General features: G+C 39.6%; 1 protein-coding gene across 1 annotated transcript in view; it reads right to left on the reverse strand.

The window, feature by feature from the left end:
• DLGAP2 (DLG associated protein 2) overlaps window positions 1–21,318 on the reverse strand; it is a 127,723-nt gene that overhangs the window by 98,430 nt on the left and 7,975 nt on the right. The window contains exon 2 of the mRNA XM_034766390.1: window positions 4,962–6,031. Within this exon, the coding sequence (XP_034622281.1) occupies window positions 4,962–5,963 (1,002 nt within the window). The 5' untranslated portion in view covers window positions 5,964–6,031. The remainder of the gene's footprint in view (window positions 1–4,961; window positions 6,032–21,318) is intronic.

Here is a 21,318-nt window from a genome sequence, read left to right on the forward strand (position 1 = left end):
ACTTCTTGGGCCCCTATGGGTAGCCCTGGACAAATGTGAGGAAGACCAACTTTCAACCTACCTCTCTGTTTAATGTTGAACGTTATTTTGACAACAAAAAAGTGCTAGAAATATAAAGGAGAATCATTCTTGATAAAATATTGGTAGGAATACAGCCTCTCCTTTCCCATCCTGGTGACAACACTTGTGCAATAATGTCAACTTGCACCGGCTGTTAGAAAGATATGAAACTATGAAAATTTTTGTTATTTTGTTTGGAAAACCAGCCACGTCACATTTGCAGCAATATTTTCATCAGAAATGGTAAATGGCTTCTTAGCACTTGGAGGCAGCACACTATCATGTCATTAATCATGGTAATTACTGGAGACTCTTGGTGGTTTTAGTCATAACCTTGCCCAATGGTTGAGTCCATGTAATTATTTCACTTTTCTCTCAGCACTTGGCCATGTTGACACCTCTGCATACCTGGAAACTGGGAAGGAGGAGTGTCAGTTTAGTGTAAAGTCCCCAGTTCTTTAAAGCCATTCAGGGAGTAAGTACAGAATTGTACAGAGATATAATATACTGGGAACATTATGAAATGAATGCATATGAGTAGTTCATTGTAACACACATTAGGAGTAATTTATATTCAATAGTTATTCAGCACTGGAAGTAGTTTTGTCTAGTTGGAATATAGGGTTTCATGTGACAAAATCTGGAGTTTGTAATCTGCCTTCATGACAGTGTAGTGCATATAGAGTTGGGTTAGGATGAATTCCATCCGCCCAACCAAGAGACAGCACACAGCTGCGGCACAGACCTTCTGAGGCTGTATCTCTACCTTACTGAAGCAACAGTGGCCTCAGTGAGGTTCCAGAACTAGGACCTGTGTAAGTGACAATTCAGTGGTCCCCTTCGTGGCCTGTCCTCAGCACTCTTCTCCACATCGGCATACCTGAATCCAGAGTGCAGCCACACTGGCACTGGGTCTATTTTTTTAAGATAACATGAAATGGAAGGACAGATAAACCCAGTGTTTTCCTTTCATGCTACAGAATCCACTGCTGCTATTATTACCTGCACGCTAGCAATGTTAGTGCAGTTAACGGATGACGCTAGCACTTTAATGCATCAGGAAGGCAGAAGGGGGCTGTGGCCATTTTTAGCACAACATGCTATTTTCTTTTTTAAGTGCTGACTCATTCGCTGTACCATTGATGTGTTTACCTTGATTTCATGCTGCTGCTTCAAATACTGTTGAATGGCTGAGAAAGGAATATCAATCAATGGCACATAATATTACGCTCCCAAACTGTAGTGGTTATTAGTTGTACATTTTTGCCTGAAGTAGTTTCCTTTTTTCTTCCAGCAGTGCTCACAGATATTTGAATACTGGAAACTGTAAAATCCGACTTTTAAGTTTATAATTTTACTCCTGATACTTAGTTCACTTCCAGCTTTCTCCCTGAAAATCCTCGTCACACCCAGGGATTCATGTCAAACAGTAAAATAAACCAAATAATAGGCTTCAGCTTCAAATGTGTTGTATCTAATTAGCCAAAGAATCCGATAATTGAAGATTTCCTTGCTCCCAACATCTTTCTATATAAAGGGAAAAATTATTTGGGGAGCAGTAACAACCACTATAGTTAAAGCTGCACAAGAGTTTCCATTCTAACCTTCTGTTTTCAGTTATTTATATTTTTTCAAAATTGTCATCTTTCACATTGAAATTTTCCTTGCTTGGTCACTCCCCATAGATGAAAATTTGAGGACACAGTTCAGCTGTTTCTCAGTAAGAGGAAAAGGAAGGATGATGCAGTGATTAGGGGGCAGCCTGGGACTTGGGACACCTAGATTTAAGCGTGAGACCTCAGGCTCTGCCACAGAGTTTCTAAGTGACCTCAGGCAAGTCACTGGTCTCTCTGGGCCTCAGATCATCACCTGTAATAGGGGGCAGTAGCATTTCCCTACCTCATAGGGGTGTTGTGAGGATAAATATATGGATGATTGTGAGGTGCTCAGATACCAAAAGTGATTTGAGCCATATAAATACCCAAGATAAACAGACAGAAGTTAAAAATATACACTTCCTCTGTATGAAAAAAAATGTGTGCCCAGGATTCCATAGTTACATGACCATGATCTAAAAGGACAGTTCAATGTTTAAATTTGGTATGGAAAACACCCTTGTCTTTGAATGTCACGTACTTTTAACACTATACCCAGAGAGGTGTTTACATGGATTTTTTTTCTGCAAAACTGATCATGTGGGTACCTCAGGTAAATGCTTTGCATGGCTGATTTAGCTGCATAATCAACATCTTAATACCTTCAATTATTCTGAACTAGCCAGGATCCATTTCCAAATATGTCTGTGAAAAAGGGGTGCTAGCAGTGCCTTTACTTTTACCTTGGGGTCCTGAGAGCTGTCCCTATCTTTCAGATTGACCAGCCTTAGTAAATCTCATCATTTAGGAGGCACTCCCAAGGTAAGCAAATATTCTCCAATTTTACACATGATGTAACTGAAGCCCAGGGAGATTAACAAATGATTGAATCCACTTCTGATAGGAAATTTGTGGCAGAGCTGCTAACACAGCCCATCTATCTTCTATGAATGATTCATGTCTCATCTAATAGATAGTACATCTAAAAGAAAATGCTTCAAAGCTATATTTTTAATTACGTCATCTGCAGAATGGGATTTCTCATACTTGCTTACCCAACTAGGTCTAGTGCAGAGGTGTCTAACACCCAGCCTGCTTGATGGATTTATATGACCTACATGTCATGTTCAGAGTCCACAGAATACAAACTTCAATAAAAAAATTAACCATCATATTTCTGAAAAAACTCTGTCTAATACAGAGCTAGGTGCAGTACTTTTTTTTTGGTATTTCTATGGCCCCTATTATTGTGGCATCTAAGCACCTCACAATCTTTAATCAATTCACCCTTGCAACATCCCATGACTTAGGAAAGTTCTATTATCTCCATTTTACAGATGCAGAACTAAGGCACAGAGAGGCTAAATTATTTGCCCAATGTCACACAGGAAAGTCTCTGGCAAAGTACAAGCTTGAACCAGGGCTCTCAAATCCTAGTTTAGAATCCTAATCTTTGAACGGTCCTTCCTTTCTAATATTTGCAAACAGGCTAAAATAATGATTTTGAGAGGTATGAAGTCTTCTGCACCCCACTCATCTCATTGGGCTGTTGACTCTAAAGCCTAATGATAATGCTTCCAATTTCAGCATTAACTGTTTCACTACTGATCATTTGAGCAGAATGAAGTATGGGGGAGTGAGGCTAACTGGGGTTTAGAACTGAGAGTTGCTCAAGGGAGAAAGAAGGAGACACAAAGACAGGAGAGAGAGAGACAGAGAGAGTAACACAGAAAGGAGGGAGAGAAAGAAAGTGAAACAAAGGACCGGAAAAGGATAGATATGGAATATTTCTACAGATGTTTGACAAGATACAGCTCTTGCAGAATTGGCTGTTGTGGGAGCGTGCTATTCCACTGTCCACCCCATGGTGGCATGGTGTGGCCCTGCTGACATGCCATTCTCCTGCTTCTCCCAAATTACTTTAAGTAACATATAACCATAATCAAGTTATATTCACTTTATTGAGGTCCAGTCTTTATAAAAATATAGTCTCCTTGGGCCCACCTGGCCCAAACCCTATCCCCTCGTTAAGGGAGTCTACAGCCCTCCTTCATGAGGCTGTGCTGTGCTTCAAGCCAGTTTCCCCAGAGCATCAGTAGCTGGGTTCCAGTGCTGTTTCACAGACTCTCCTTTCTCTCTCCTCCATTAACAGCTGGGTTTTTATCCTGTTCAGGAGATAGCTCCCTGATTAACACCTGGGCCCTATTCCCCTGTTTGTCTGCTGCTCCCTTAAACACCTGGTCCTTAAAGGGCCATGTTGTGGCATAGGGTTGGCTGCATGTAGAACCACTTCTTTAAAGGGGCCAGACCACCCTGTTACAGTCCCTTTCAGCTTGGAGAGACCAAAAGCACTGCACAGGACTAGAGCAAACATCCCTCTCTTGATTCTACATTTATTGGCTTCCACAGAAACCAAAGAGGTTTGGAGATACTCAAGATACAAAAGTTGAGAAGGATTAGAGTTGGTTAATGCATAGGACAAACAATTTCTATAGGGAGAAAATCTGATTTTAAAAGAAAACAAGAGAGAAGGCACTCACAACAGCAATAGAGTTTTCAGGCCAGTTGTCTAAATATCAGATTTGAAATACTTACTCTCCCTGAGGCCATCCATTCAAATTTCAACAGGAATGGCTCACACCTTCATCCTCATGGTAGATACACTAAATGTCATGCAGCTCAGTACCTGAGTTTTTCAGACCAAGCCTTAAAGAGACAGGACCAGATTCACTGGTACCCTCAGCTGCTTTGCACCACTTCAGGTATGCAAAGCAACTATAAACCCAGTTTCTCCAGCCAATTAAACTACTTTGCATCATGACAGCAGAGCAGCAAAAGCAACTGAGGTTACCAGTAAATCTAGCCCTGCGTTGTTAAGAAGGTTTGGGAGGAGATGTAGGAGTGACAGAACAGAAGGAAAGCTCTCTCAAGTTCTCACCCTGACTAACTTAATATCTTTAATTTATAATTGTCTTCTATAAATTTATTCAAGACACAAATCATTGTGCAAAGTGTCCCTTTCTGTAATCTGAAACACAGACTTCATCAAGATTTAAATACAGGATAAACTCAGGTACTGAAAACAAATTCATTAAAATTAGACTAGTTAACATTACGTCAATTTTATTCACATTTCAATCTGAATCCTATTAATAAAGAATAAATACTGCAGATTTCCCACCTCCAAGATACCATAATCTTTGAGACAGATTTACAGGGCACCCCTATAGTTTTACAATGACTTTCTGGCATAAATTATAAGTAATTGCTTTTCTATTGTAAATATTAACCAAATCTGGCTTTTACCTGAAGGTAATGGCACGGCCTCAAGGAAGGTTTGATTTCCTGATGAACCAGAGGCTTATCTAGGTTAAGCGATGACTTGCGATAAGCTTCTTTAGCCTGGCTTACTGTAAGTGTAGACCAAGAACTCCTTTTCATGTATTTACCATCAGGGGTCATTGCTAGCCCTTCACAAGCAGAACATTTCACATCATTGTTACTTTTGGAAGTCTTTAGTGAGAGATCCCCAAAGTGCCCCTGGAGAGTTTCAGGGTAGCAGTGGGAGATATGATCTACATGATGCCTATTAATCACGCTAGGTGTGCGATAAGTGCTATCACTGTCCAAATTATCATCAGAGCTCCACCAGCTACTCATTCCAGATTTATGCTTGCTCTCTGGCTTTCGCTCCTTACTTTTACTCCTTTTGCTATGCTTGGAATGATGTCCATGATGATGGTCGTCCCCTCGACTGTCTCCCTTTGTCCCATTGACATTGCCTTTGGATGATCCTTCCAAAGAATGAGACTTAGTGAAAAGTTTCTGGACTGAATGAACAAGATGGCGTATTCTTCCTGGGCTTTCACTGCGTTGTTCTGCAGCTGTTGAGGTCCTCTGATATTGTAAAGTGTGAAACCCATCCCTGTGGAGAGGAAGTTGTTTCTCAAACTGATCCAGGAGATTGGCAGGAATTCGGTTAATCTTAGGGTTAGCGTGAGACATGGCGCAATCGTCCCTCGTTTCGTAATGTGAGCTGTAGTGCATTCTGGGGAAAGTGCTACTTGACATGTGATCGCCCATAACCATGGGCATCATCATGCATTCTGAATGGATGGAGCTTCGCGGTGAGCAGCGATGATGGTCCAGTGGGCAGTTCTCTGTAGGGCTGAGAAGATATGATTGCCTTTGCTCCTGCCCATGGTGGATATGATCATGGGTGTGTTCACAACCTTCAGGGGATGCTAAACCACAAGTATGAGCAGAACATAATTGTGGTTGGTTGCGACTACCAGATAATCCTTTCATGTTCCTCGGAGCAGGCGAGAATCTTTCTTCATTGAAGTGCTGAGAAGGTGACCAGGAGTACTGCTGGTCTGTTGATAGAACACACACAGTTCAGTATTGTAGCTAATTAAAATATTAAAAGTACAAATATATTATGAAAATAAAGCATTTTTTCATAGAAACTCAATGGAAGTTACCAATCAGAGACTACAATCTCCAAATTAAAGCTGGTTAAATATTTGCTGCAAACAACTTATTTGGTGAATTTAAACCTTTTTTTCTTGTTCACAAGTTGTCTACAAACAGATCTAGATTTTTCTAAATGTGTTCATTATGCAAATCTACTCAAATAATTTTGATGGCTACTTTTTGAGCATTTAATTAATTAATTTATATTTTGACTTCACTACTCAAGCTTTGTGACTGGTCACCTAAGTCATGTGGTATTGTTTCTGTTCCCCAATTGGATGACCAAATCCTTATAAACTGTTTTGTCACAAACTGAACTTCATTTTCTGATTAAGTGAATCTCAGCTACAGACCCCAAATTTGCTATTCAAAAAATATATATACAAACTAAACTACAAGTAATAAACAGCAAATAATAAAGGACAATGAACACACTGACTTCAACCTGGTTTCCATGTCCCTAAATTTTTCATGAGCAGGTGTCTGACACTATTTGAACATCTCTTATCAGTAAAGCTACGTTTGAGTCACGAGTATTTTTAGTAAAAGTCATGGACAGGTCATGGGCAGTAAACAAAAATTCACAGCCCATGATCTGTCCATGAGTTTTATTATATATTCTGACTAAATGTTGGGAGGAGGGGCGGCTCAGGAGGGCAGTCCTGGGGGGCACCAGGGGTGCTGGGGAGGCGTGGCCCGAAGGACGCTGCGGGTGCTGGAGGGGGAGGAGGTTGGCAGGGCTGGGGCAGGTTCCCTACCCAGCTCTTGGGAAGTGGTTACCCCAGCTCCTAGCTTCACATGCTGCCTCGGCTCCACCCCACGCTGCGGTTCGGCAGCTCCCATTGGCTGGGAACAGTGGTCAATGGGATCTGCAGGAGCGGTGTCTGCAGGCGGAGGCAGCATGTGGAGCTAGGATCTGAGGGATGGGAGTTGCTGTTGCCTTTCTGAGGAGCCCCGCCCAAAGTAAGTACCACCCCTCACCCCAACCCCCAGCCCTGAGCCCCCCAAACTCCTGCTGCTGGGAGGTGGGGGGCCCCAAGACTCCTCAGGCAGCCCCCAGGCCAGGCGCACTGACTGCTGCAGAAGATACGGAGGTCATGGGAAGTCATGGAATCCATGACTTTCCATGATCTCTGTGACAAACACGGAGCCTTACTCATCATCTATCCAGATGCACTCCCATAGTAGTCACTTTCTTATACTGTACAGTCATCTCCAAAATGTACTATTTGTCCCAGAGTACTGTAATGAGATACCATTTCTTTCAACCACTCAGATACCATATATCTACATGTAGAAGCTACCGCTTCTATTATAGTTAATTATTTGCTCCTGTAGTTTTTATAGTAAAGTTGTGGCTACTAAACAGGAGTGATTACTAATCAAGGGTGGCTTGTAAATGAAGGTATATGGTATTCAGTTTTTGATTAATTCATCTCCTTTTCTTATGCAAGTCCTTGCAGCTGTCAAATTCGGCAAACAAAAACTTGAAAACCTAAAGAATACTTCAGTTTGATTTAGACATTCATATTCCTCCTCAAAATTCAGCTTATTAAGGCAAACATTTCAAAAGCAGATAAATATCTAGGCTATTTAAAACCACTCCTTTAGAGGATCATCTATGCATTTAAGAATTTATACTTCCAATTCACTTCAGCACTGTCTTTCTGCAAACTTGCTCTTGAGAACGCAGTAATGGGTAAGTTACTGCAGGTGCATGCTACAAACAAGTAGAGACTTCAACAGAAATGGAAGCCAGAGAATATGCTGCTTGTCATAATCTGACATCAGCAACCAGCTTTCAAAGGTAACACAATAGTGAAGGAGCAGCTGGAGTGATCTTTATACACCTGTGAAAAGTCTCTCCCCCTCTCAGGTCCCCATTGGTGGTCTAAAAATCAAAGCCTGGCTCTGAATACAGGCAAATGGGTATCTTCCTTTTTGCAAATAATACAATATCCATGATACAATAGCAATTCATTGATATTCTTTGGCAAGAGCAAAGTTATAACCAAAGCAGTCTGGTATATTGGGGGATATTTAAGTAATAATATATTATATTTAATAGAATTTTAAGCAAGGTTTTAAAGGAAATTCAATATTCAATTAAAACAACAAAATCTTATTCTGCATCTTGGGTGAAATCCTGAACTCACAAAAGTCAAAACTGACTTCAATGGAATCAAGATTTCGTCCCCCGGCTTTACTGTGGTATTATATTAATCTTTCTCTACTCTTTTCTACTTCTGTTTTGTTTATATCAATCTATTTTACCTACTTCTGGCCTGTTCTCATATTAAAATGAAAACTCATTGTTCTATACACAGATTCTATTCTAGTCTATTGTACTGTTTAGCTCAGAATCTCCTGCACAAATATGGCTACACAAAAGAAACAAAAAATAGAAATGTTCCATTGGAATGACTTAATTTTGATTATCCAATGAAAAGCAGAACTATTATATAGACAAAACAATAAATTATTATAACAGTCCATTTGGATTTAGCCACATCACTAGCAGAGTATTTAATGGTAGTTAACCCACTATATCACCAAGTAGTATCATGAGAACAGTAATGTTCCATGCTTTGCATTTATAAAGCATCTCCCACTAAAGGATCTCAAAGAACCTAAGAAACATTACTGAATTAGTCCTCACAACATCTCCGTGAGATACTGTAGGTATTACTGACCTCTTTTTTAAAGATGGAGAAACTGAAATACACACAAACTTACGGCAACTTTTTCCAAAGTGGCCAGTGCTTTTAGTTGACAGCCCAAGAGCAGTGAAAGAAGGCCCCTCAGTCAAATCAAGAAACCAGCAAAAGTCAACTCTCCAGCACCTGTTAGGGTTGCCAGCCCTTCTGGATTGGCTGGGAGTCTCCCGGAATCGGCCTCAATCTCCCTGTGACTATTAAAGGCAACACGGGAGATTTTAATAAGCCAAAGTCTGGTTGGCAGCGCAGAGGGGCTAAGGCAGGCTCCCTACCTGCCCTGGCTCCGGGTGGCTCCCAGAAATAACCGGCAGGTCTCTGCACCCCCTAGGCACAGGGGCGGCCAACGGTTCTCTATGTGCTGCCCCCAGCCCGAGCGCCAACTCCGCAGCTCCAATTTGCCGGGAACCGCGGCCAATGGGAGCTGTGGGGGCAGTGCCTTCAGGCAGGGGCAGAGCATTGAGCCACCTGGCCGCCTCTGAGCCTACGAGCCAGACATGCCAGTCGCTTCTGGGAGCCGCCCAAGGTAAGTGCCGCCCAGCCAGAGCCCGCACCACAGAACGTTGCAAATATTTTCAGCTGGCTACAGCTCTAGGGGTGTGATCACGTTAGAATGGGTGATCTAACAGCAGCTTTTCCATCTCTAATGTCTATGATTCTTGCACAGTAAGATTGCACAATGAATGGGTATAATTGCCTGTATACTGTTATACTGTATAAAATCACATCTTTCACATACTTGGGTGGGATTTATGTATTTTTGTCACAATTAATTGTGTCCTTGTTGACTACTGTGCAACTTTATTACAAAGCATATTAAAAAAAATAAAAAATAAAAAAGGAGATCTTTTTTCCCAAGGAGAAAAGCTTATAATATATAAAATTCATAATTACATTGATATGCAAACTATCACCTATATCAAGGTCCCAAATCACTCAGCTAAGGGCTCTACTTTGGACACAAAACAGAATGCTCCTGGGCATCCCTAGTTTTCCATTACCAGTCCTCTAAAGAATTTCATTTACTTTATTTACTTTCACTATGAATTTATCAAATTCTTGGAGTTTGTCCTGTACATTCCCACTCCTCAGTCCCTGCCCTACTCCTGAGAACCCAAGTACTTGGCCTAATTTAAATATTAACGTCAGAGCAATCTTAAAAAAATATAATAAAAACAAGCTAGAATGTGGCAGGAGTTTTGCCCTGTTTCTTAAAGGAGACAATAAAAATGACAGAATGATCGTATTCAGTCACTTTTCTACAAGAGCAGGTCGTATGTTTTCTTATAACAATATTTTACATTTTTTCATAATTGAGGATACTAATGTCTCCTACAAAGAAAGTTGCACTGCCATTTAGTATACAAAACCAAGGAAGCTTTGAATATAGCAAATTAGAGTAATCCAGATCAAGTTGGCCAGAGTAACTAGGGGCTGAGGAAATAAATCATGTTAATCCTGCAACAAGAGCAGTGGCTTTTATTGGGGTTCTATTGGAGAAAGAGAGGAATATTTCACTGACTTCAAGGGACTTTGGATGAGGCCATTAGAGACAACAGGGCTAGTCCATATATACGATTTATTCCTTTCATGTCATTGACCCAGATATATGTTGTCATATATGGATAGCATATAAGGATGACATTTGACCCTTAGTTTGAAGGCCCATTAGCAATTTTTAAAATCCTGTAAAACTCTTTAAAGCTGCCCTTTCTATGCAATGGAACACTGTATGAAGATGCACCAAACTTAAACTCAGATGGATGTCAGAATTACCATCCATTCCCTCTCTTCCCCCATTACAGCAACTGTCCCCTCCTCTGCCTTCTTCCACCTTCTCCTGGGTACTCCATTCCATTTCCAATTTTAAAAATGCTGCTCTTTTATTTCAAGTAGCTGCTAGGCTGTTCTCTTCCTAAGCACTGGCCATAATTCTTGAGAACATGACAGTTTCTCTACCTTGTGTCAGCATCAAGGGAGGAGAGGCAGCTAGCATCAGCTTTAATTACTGAGAGCATTGCTTGAAATTGTGAAGTAGTTCTGTTAACATTAGTGTGCTAGGGCAAGAGGCCTGAAAACCTTTAAGCAATGAAAAATCAAGGCTCTGCATCTGTAACTTCCTGGAAGTCTGCTATTTGCTAAAGGGAATCAGTGTGAAAACAACTGGAAATGTCTCAGACATTCAAAGCAAGTATCTGTCATTGCAAATTTAGCTCTGCAAATCTGTCTGTATGTCTCATATTGAATGCAAACTGAGAAACCATAACAAATGATAATGCCTGGAAGTAATAAACCATACCCAATACTTACCCACTTGTTTTGGAAAATTACTCTGATTTCCATTGAAAAATTATTTTATATTTGCAAATGTGTCATCAGTCAAGCAACACACTTAACTGTTTTAAGTTGACTAGTTCTTTATTTCTGAGTATGCCATGCAAATAACTTAGAAGCCTAACTACAGCCCATTGCAGGGATTGTGGCACACTAATAGGAGGAAAAAGTACTACTACTGATAAAAAAAGCTTGCATGGATGTTTTGCCAATATACAGAGTGAATTTAAAAGAATTCCTCTTTTTTTGCAAAATATTGAGGACGTCTGTCACTTAGGGCCTGAGCCAATGGTCCTGATCTGAAGAGGTGCTGAGCAACCACACTTCCAGATGAATTCAATGGAGCTGCAACTGCTCAGCACCTCTGAAATCTTGCCATAGGTTTCAACTGGAGCAGGAACAGCCCCTGGGGCCCATTCCTGCACCCGCTGAGGCTTTAATGGGAGTTTTGCCTGCATAAGAACCCAAGAGCAGTTTTCCCCTGTTAAATTGTTTGCTTATAACTTATTCCAGCACTGAAAGTGAACCTTTTGTTGGTTGCAATGGTTGACTAACTGGCCAACTGGAAGGAACAAATACTGGAAATGTCCCAAGGAGCTATTCTAGTCTTATGAGATTTCCAGCCTATTTATGGAGACCAATGAGGTTCATATAACATTTACATAAGCATCCAAATCATTTGGATGCTTACCTGATCTAAATTTCAGAGATTGGCTTTTACTACTTTTATACTCACTCTGCAGCTGCATTTGCAAATGAGGATGTGTGTGTAATATGCCATATGTATGGATCCAGACATAACAAAATTGCAATTTCATCCAAACCAAACATTTATGCACTAAGGCCCCAATTTTGCAATTTCTCCTGCATGGGCGCATCTCTTGTCCTGCATAGAACCCCAGTGAGATATATTTAGTGAATGGGGCTGAGTATGGGTGCAATGGGTGACTGATGCACAGAGAACTGCAGGATCAAGGTCTTAGTTACTCTGGTGTATATTTTAATAGAAAGGAAATTCAAGCTCTTTGAATTGCTCTGTGGTATGATAAAGATGTTGCAGGGAAGGGATACCTAATATTAAATCTGGATAAAGGCTTTGATAACCCAAGATAATGGTGGGAGGCACAATACAAAAGATGTCTAGGGATAGGATACAGGCTCTGTAACGCCTCTGCTAGATTATTGTGAAGCTGCAGTGATGGAAGGGAGCCACACATCCTTCCTCTAGACTAAAGGTAAAGCACCGGATTGTTCTTGCTACAGTGAAGGGACCAAGAATAAATTTTTGAAAAGTGCTTCTGTAACTTGGGAGGCTAAATCCCATTTTCAAAAATGATTTTGGTATTTAGAAACCTACATCCCATTGAAATTCAATGAGACTAGGGCTCTGTCTGAAGTGCCTGAGTCACTTTTGAAATTGGGTTTTAAGTATCTAAGGCACTTGGGTGCTTTTGAAAATTTTACCTCATGTCTCAATTTTAGGCAATCATCATCATTAGGGCTGTCAAGTGATTAAAAATTTTAATCGTGCAATTAATCGCACTGTAAACAATAATAGAATACCATTTATTTAAATATTTTAGATGTTTTCTACATTTTCAAATATATTGATTTCAATTATAACATATAATACAAAGTGTACAGCGCTCACTTTATACTTCTTTTTTATTACAAATATTTGCACTGTAAAAAACAAAAGAAATAGTATTTTTCAATTCACCTAATACAAGGACTGTAGTGCAATCTCTTTATCATAAAAGTTGAACTTACAAATGTAGAATTATGTACAAAAAATAACTGCATTCAAAAATAAAATGATATAAAACTTTAGAGCCTACAAGTCCACTCAGTCCTATTTCTTGTTCAGACAATCACTCAAACAAGTTTGTTTACATTTGCAGTAGATGCTGCTGCCCGCTTCTTGTTCACAATGTCACCTGAAAGTGAGAACAGGTGTTTTCATGGCCCTGTTATAGCTGGCGTTGCAAGATATTTACGTGCCAGATGCTCTAAAGATTCATATGTTCCTGGATGCTTCAAAAACCATTCCAGAGGACATGCGTCCATGCTGATGATGGCTTCTGCTCGATAACAATCCAAAGCAGTGCAGACAAATGCATGTTCATTTTCATCATCTGAGTCAGAAGGTTGATTTTCTTTTTGGTGGTTTGGATTCTGTAGTTTCCGCATCAAAGTCTTTTTTAAGATTTCTGACCTCTCAGATTTTGGAAGGCACTTCAGATTCCTAAACCTTGGGTCGAGTGCTATAGCTATCTTTAGAAATCTCACGTTGGTACCTTCTTTGCATTTTGTCAAATCTGCAGCGACAGTGTTCTTAAAATGAACATGTGCTGAGTCATCATCTGAGACTACTATGACATGAAACATATGGCAGAATATGGGTAAAATAGAGCTGGAGACATACAATTCTCCCCCGAGGAGTTCAGTCACAAATTTAATTAACACATTATTTTTTTAACAAGCTTCATCAGCATGGAAGCATGTCCTCTGGAATGGTGGCTGAAGCATGAAGGGGCATACGAATGTTTAGCATATCTGGCACATAAATACATTGCAATGCTGTCTACAAAAGTCCTATGTGAACACCTGTTCTTTCTGGTGACACTGTAAATAAGAAGTGGGCAGTATTATCTCCTGTAAATGTAAACAAACTTGTTTGTCTTAGCGATTGGCTGAAAGAGAGGTAGGATTCAGTGGACTTGTAGGCTCTAAAGTTTTGTATTGTTTTTTTTTGAGTGCAGTTATGTAACAAAAAAAATCTACATTTGTATGTTGCACTTTCACAATAAAAAGATTGCACTACAGTACTTGGATGAGGTGAATTGAAAAATACTATTTCTTTTGTTTATGATTTTTATAGTGCAAATATTTGTAATAAAAAATAATATAAAGTGAGCAGTGTACTTTGTCAAGGATGCAAGACAGAGTCCTTCAGATGTAAGTTTACCTCCTCATCTTCTTATACACAGAATTTCATGTCAATTTAAGTTATTTACATCTGTTAATAAAGATATTGGACATTCAGTTGTCACTCATCCTATGCTAGAGAATATATTACAATGCTGTCCTTAAAATGTACATTCCTATGGAAATTCTTGTATAAATAATATAACTTAACTGCCTGTTCATTGTACCACAGTAAAAAAAAATTATTTGGCACCAACACACATGAAGCTCCCTAGCCCTTCAGACAACCTGCTCCCAAATACCTGGAAAAACAAGATGGACCTTGCAAAATTTCCAAGTAGGTTCACAAATTTATGGACATCAGAGATGCCAATCATGAATCTGATGTTATGGTTTCAAGTAGACTTAGAACTTGCTATCTTATATAAGTAAAAGAATTGAAATTCACAGGTTTGCAAATGCTATGGAGTCCGATCCTCAAGCCTGCCACATGCAGAACTCCCATTTAAGACTGGCCCCTGTAAATCTTTATGCACATAAGTAACTTTACACACATGAACAATCCCACTGAGTTTAATGGGACAACTCATGTGCATAAATGCGTGCAGGACTGGATCCTAAGTCAATAAGAGCTCTGCACATGGAGGAATTATAGGACGGTACCATATGTTGGTGTTTTTACAGACACTTTTCTGCAAAGCTGACTGCACTTACATCTACAGTACATTTAGCCACAGAAGAAAGGTTACCTTTTCAAAGAAGAGGCCCCAAAACTTCATTTTTTTACATGAAAATTTGGATTCCATAGAATACAACAAAATCTGTGAAAGTAATAATAATACTTAATACTTAGCACTTCACAGTGCTTTACAATTTCAAACTGCTGAACAAACATTTCATTATTCTTCACAATATCACTGTGAGGGAAGAGGGAAGTGAGCAAAATGATTTTTTAAACCCATCATTTTTCACAGAATCTGTCCATATGTGGAATCTAGTGAAAAAATATGAAGAGCTGTGTTTGACAAGACCATAAAGCACTGGCATTTGCTGACCCATGTAAGTGTCATCTTAGAAAGAGCTAACCTAACTTATCAGTTATTTCCTGCCACCTTTTAGACACACAGCTGTTTGGAATTGAAGGATGAATACCTTGTAATTAGTAGGCCAAATACAGCCTGAAAGTAATGCTTCAAACTCCATTGACATCACTGGAATTGCAACTGATTATTCCAGGGCTGAGTTTGGGAAACTCACCAGTTCACCAGGAAACTCAGTAAGAAAGGACAGCAAAATGAATCTGTTAGTCAAATTCAAAGACCCATATGAATTTGTCCACTAATCTCCATGTACAGATGAAATCCTGGTCCCATTAAAATCAAGGGCAAACTTCCCATTGAGTTCAGTGGAGCCAGGATTTCACCTTAAATGGTTATTGAGAAAGAATCTCAGCTACTTTATTCAAATATCCAATTATAATAAAAACACAGGATCAGCTTTAGCTAAGATTGAATATTATCAAATTGCAATTTGAGCCTGATTGGTACAAGTACATTAGAAGCCTCGACAAATAACACAGCACAAGAAAGTAACACTCAACAAACTAGACATTTACATGGTACAACTCCAAGTAAGCATTGTTTGACATTTACCAGGCCAAATCATTTAGCAATGGCTATCTGTTTTAATCAATTTTAAAATTTCTGTCAGATGCCATTTCAAGCCTAATGGGTAACAGATTTGCTTAAAGTGGAATTGCGTTAACGGGAGGTTGCTTTAGTTGATAGACGTTTATGCAAATTCCCCCCAGATACATGATAACGTGACCACAGAAAATGGCCATTTTGGGCAACGAACTTAAAGGCATCATTGACTGATTGATTCTCAAAGTGTTCCTATTTCACTATTTTAATGTGGTTTATTTAAAAAAACGTGGACCATGATAATTTTTCAGATTCCCTATTTTTTTTATATCATTCACCCAATGATGTTCCCTAGTCCTACAATTTATGTGTGGTTGAATAACCAGTCCCAGTGGTCTTTATGATGTCAAGTTAAAGACACACATTTTTCCTCTTTTTTCCCCTTATGTTAAATAAATCTAAAGATTTAACCTCATACTGTTGGAGTGGGAGAGTTATGACGGAAATGGAAAGGACAGGACAGGCGTTATTAGGGAATTGCTGAAAAGGAGGAAAACTGAGGATGGTGGCTAATTGAGGGCTACAGAAGGTGAGGATCCAGCTGGAAGACTATCAGAAAATAGTTTAATTTTTCTGACTCGAGGCAGAAAGTTCAGTAGTGAAATCCTGACTCTTCTGAAGTAAATGGGAAGTAAATTGGCATTTCTGAACCTCGTCCTGGCAGCGCTCCTCTGTGTGACTTCAGAAATATGTGAGCCTGATGTAAGAGAAAATAAAATGCAGGCTCACTTAAACTACTTCCGTGTCAGTTCACTGTGTAATCATGATCTACCATTTGCACCTCTATTGTATATTACAATAATGTACCTTTCACAGCGCATAAGTGCTTTCATAAAGCTCTTCTGGCCTTATATATAGTGGATACAATTTAGAGGCTGGCATTTGCCAACTGTTATAATGCAATGGTATCTGAAATATATATCACAAGTGTCCCCTATACTTAGACACCTACAAATGTTGACTTTTTAAATGGTAATAGGTACATAATATATTTTATTTTTCCAATGCAGTTTATAAATAAGCTGTATTCATAACTCTTAACCAAGCTCAGTGAATGGGCAACACGACAGCAGATGAAATTTTGTGTTAATAAATGCAAAGTAATGCATGTTGTATGGAAAAATCTGAATTACTCGTACATCTAACTGGGTTCTAAAGTCACTCTAATCATCTCAGGAAAAGGACGTGGCATCCCGCTCAATGAAGACCTCTGCTCAATATAGAGCTGTAGTCAAAAAGCTAACAAAATGCTAGACTACATAAGAAATGGGATGGAGAAAAAATATGGAAAATATTATGAAGATGTTATATAAATCAATGGTTCATCCTCCTCTGGAATACTACATGCAATACTGGTCACCCCATTTCAAAAAGCTTTTCAGATTAGAAGGGGTTCAGAGATGAGCATGAAAAAATTACTAGGACATACGAAAGCTCTCATCTGAAGAAAAATGGAAAAGATAAGGATTAGCAAGGAAATGATTAAGAAGAGACGCAATAAAAGTATACAAAAATAATGAATGGTATTGAGAGAGTGGTTAAAGAACTTCTATTCTCACTATCTCATAACACAAAACCAAAGGGACACTTAATAAAACTGAAAGCAGCAAATTGAAAATTGATAAAAGAAAATATTCTTTCACAGACTGTGGAACTCATTGCCTCAGGATGTCGTTGAAGTCAAGAGCTTAGCAAGATTCAAAGAGAAATTTCACATTTATATGAATAGCAAGAACACCCACAGCTATAACAGTAAGAACTACAACAAGAAGTTTTAAAGGGGATATAAAGCTCATGCTTCAGAGTTTAAGCCAATCTCTAAATATTAAGGGTTAGGAGGAAACTCCCGTAGAGGCCAGACTATACCACCTCTGCCCATTGCAGGGTTTCTTGTACCTTCTTCTGAAGTGTCTATCACTGCCAGATATAGGATACTGGAGTACATGGACCACGGTTCTGAGCCAATATGGCAAATTCCTATGTTTGAGTTGCACTCAGCAACAGCATAGAGCCTCTTAACTTCAGCAAGAGCAGATGCTCCTTGAACAGCTGAGAAGAGATGATAAAAGAGAGGCACAGGGGCGGAGCTGGCATTGCAATGGAGGTAACCAGGTGGCTGCAAGCACACACTTGGTCTGGGTTTCTGGTTGGTGCCCTCACAATCCCTTACCAAATCCAAGTCCTGAAAAGAAGGAACTAACTGAACATTTCCCAGCCTCATTGAGCCTTAAATCCCTAGTGGACATTCAGAATTAAACGACAACATCTGAGATGATCTGGTTAGGGCAGCAGAGCAGAACTCAGGAAACCTACAGACATTTTATATAGGTTTAGAGAAGTCACTTAATCTCTCTGTACCTCAGTTCCCCACCTGTAAAATGACTGAAGTAATCCTATTTAGTTTGTAAACTCTTCAGAGCAAGTATAAGGGACTCTCTCTTACTGTATGGTATATAAGGCCTCGCACAATGAGGTTCCAATCTAATTTGGGGCCATAGGTGTTACTGTGATACAAATAATAAATTAAAATATAGTTTTATCATAAAAAGATCGTAAATATCCAATCAAAAGAATGGGAACAAGTACGCAGAGACTAATACAATATGACAACTGAGCAGTTCATGAGGGGGCACAGCTAAAATTAAACCATTCTGCATTCTTAGCCCTGCCTTGGATATGGCTGTATAGTGGAACAAATCAGTGCCTCATTTGAATGCTGCATTATGCAGACATTCTGACAAGATATTGTCTAATATAAGGGTTAGTGAGAAAAGATTGGATAATAGCCCAGAATACCAATATCTATTCTTCCAAACACACTTCAAACTCTGATGAAATCAGTATTGGCCCCTTGGATATGCAGCAACAGCAAAGCAGCCTAGATAAACACAACACTACAGTGCTGAATATGAGTAAAAGAAAGTTGGAGTGTAATTGCTATGATTTTCCTTTGTTATCTGAAACTTTTCATTTGGATGGAGTTTGAGTGTTAGGAAAAAGGCAAGAGAAACTGTGCCATTCAATCCTAGTTCTTTTACATATGAAAATATCAACACAGCTGGTGGATTGTCTTTTTAAGCACTTTGATTTGCTTTGGTAGAGAATTCCACCATGGATATTTGCTACAAAGTAACAGAACTTTTTGTTACCTTTAATGGCTCTTAAATATGTCAGTACATCAAAACAATGGTCCCTCATGGTTGACAATAGGAACTGCTTTAATGCCTGGATGTTCTAAGGCAAGTTTTATATGTTGTATATACTGTTCATAGAAAAATATATTCTGAGTAACTGTCTATTTGTCTAGTATCAGGGGGTAGCCGTGTTAGTCTGTATCTACAAAAACAACAAGGAGTCTGGTGGCACCTTAAAGACTAACAGATTTATTTGGGCATAAGCTTTCGTGAGTAAAAACCTCACTTCTTCGGATGCCGCATCAAAAAGCTCTCCAAAACTGGCAGATCCCTTTGATCCATGGGAAGCTAGGGCCACTCTGGCTCCTGGCTCCATTTGCAGGGATCCAGGGCTGTACTAACCTTTTTGTGGAACTTTTGGTACTGAGTGTGAGCCACCCCTGTCCTTCCCCATTTCTGCCCTGCCTTTCCCAGCTCCATTCCCTTCTCTGTCTACCTGGCCTCCTGGGCATATGGAGAGATTTAGGGTGGCTGTATTCACATTCTCCATACTGTTGTAATAATCTCTGTACAAAATATGCCCTGTTTAGTATCATTTGAAAACTATTAACTCACTGATCATTAATATTCATATGTGATGTATGCACATAGTGCGTATTACGAGTTATGGATATATGCTGGGGTTATGACTAAAATGTATTTAACCAGGCATGACAAGGGCAGATGATAAATGGATCTGCCCTGGCAAAGAAATGAGTTTACTTCTCTGACCAACCCAGTCATCAGGCAGACAATGATGGCACATTTACATGTAAACAGTAAATAGGGGCATCAAACTAACAAGGGGACTGGGGGAGATTGCAGGAAATAGAACAATTTGCATTTTAGCAGGTACCAGCAGGGGAAGAAAGAGCATGGAGCTTCCTCCACCACTAGACTCCACTTCACATTCCTCACAGTTTGAATAAACTTTACTTGGAAAGGTTACCCTCAGAAGAATCCATTTCAGAGGTTTACTAATTGATAAACATAGGGGGGCTGAACCTCAAGTGATAAGTAATTGAACCAAAGAACTCAAGGATCTGAATGTGGAGGAGGTTGGAATTACTTGGATGTGTGCCACCAGTAGAAACAAAAAACCTAGATATACTATATATATAAAAAAAGTTACCATAGGGATAATTACTCCAGCCAAGACAGGCTGGGCATTTTAGAACTCACTACTCAAAAAATTAAATTTAAGCGTAAGAGAGAAATAAAAATTATGAAATGCATAGAGCAGTCAAAAAACTAAAACAACACACTTTGAAAGAAGTATCAAGTAATAACAACATCAATAATACAGGTATGTGTTGGGAGGTGAGTGTGAAAGACAGAGAGTGTGTGTGACAGAGAGACACACGGTGTGTGTGTGTGTGTGTGTGTGTGTGTGTGACAGAGAGAGAGAGAGAGAAGGAGAGAGAGAGACGCGCTGCCCCTGTAAGTATGCTGCCCTTTGTAGATCAGCACTCAGCAGTCTGAACCCTGCTTGTTCAGACACAGCAACAGCTGATAGTAAGCTCCCTCCATCCTGAGCCCTGTTGTGCCCTCCCCCCCGCTCTGTGGAGATGGGGTACAGGAACAGGGATACACCCTGACATCAGCACCCTCCCCACCCCTCCGCTCTGCACACAAAAGTAGAAAGCCTACAAGGAATGGAAGATGGGAGGGATCAGAAAGAAAAGCTACCTCTTGGAGGTCAGAAAGTGAAGGGGAAAAGTGAGAAATGCCAAAAGCCAAGCAGAGTTGAACATTGCAAAGGAAAGTAACACCAATAGTAAAAGGTTCAATAGCCATATAAATAAAAAGAAAACAAGGAATAAAGAAGTGGGACTGCTAAACACTGAGGGCGGGGTGGAGATTAAAGAAAAAGCATGGCCCAACACCTAAACAAATACTTTGCCTCAGTTTTTAATAAGGCTAATGAAGAATTTAGGGGCAGTGGCAGTGTGGCTAATGGCAATGAGGAAATGAAAGTAGAAATTACCACATCCGAGGTGAAAGTCAAACTCAAACATCTTAATGGGACCAAAGCGGGGGGCCCAGATAATCTCCATCCAAGAATATTAAAGGAATTGGAACGTCAAATTGCAAGACCAATAGCAAGGATTTTGAATGAATCCGTACACCCAGGGTCGTACCCTATGACTGAAGAATTGCTAATACAGCACCTATTTTTAAGAAAGGGAAAAAAAGTGATCCAGGAAACTACAGGTCTGTTAGTTTGACCTCAATTGTATACAAGGTATTGGGACAAATTTTGAAAGCAAAAGTAGTTAAGGACATAAAGGTAAACGGATAAAATTGGGATAAAATACAAGATAGTTTTACAAAA

Source organism: Trachemys scripta, chromosome 3, assembly GCF_013100865.1.
Source record: "Trachemys scripta elegans isolate TJP31775 chromosome 3, CAS_Tse_1.0, whole genome shotgun sequence".
Classification (NCBI taxonomy): domain Eukaryota; kingdom Metazoa; phylum Chordata; order Testudines; family Emydidae; genus Trachemys; species Trachemys scripta.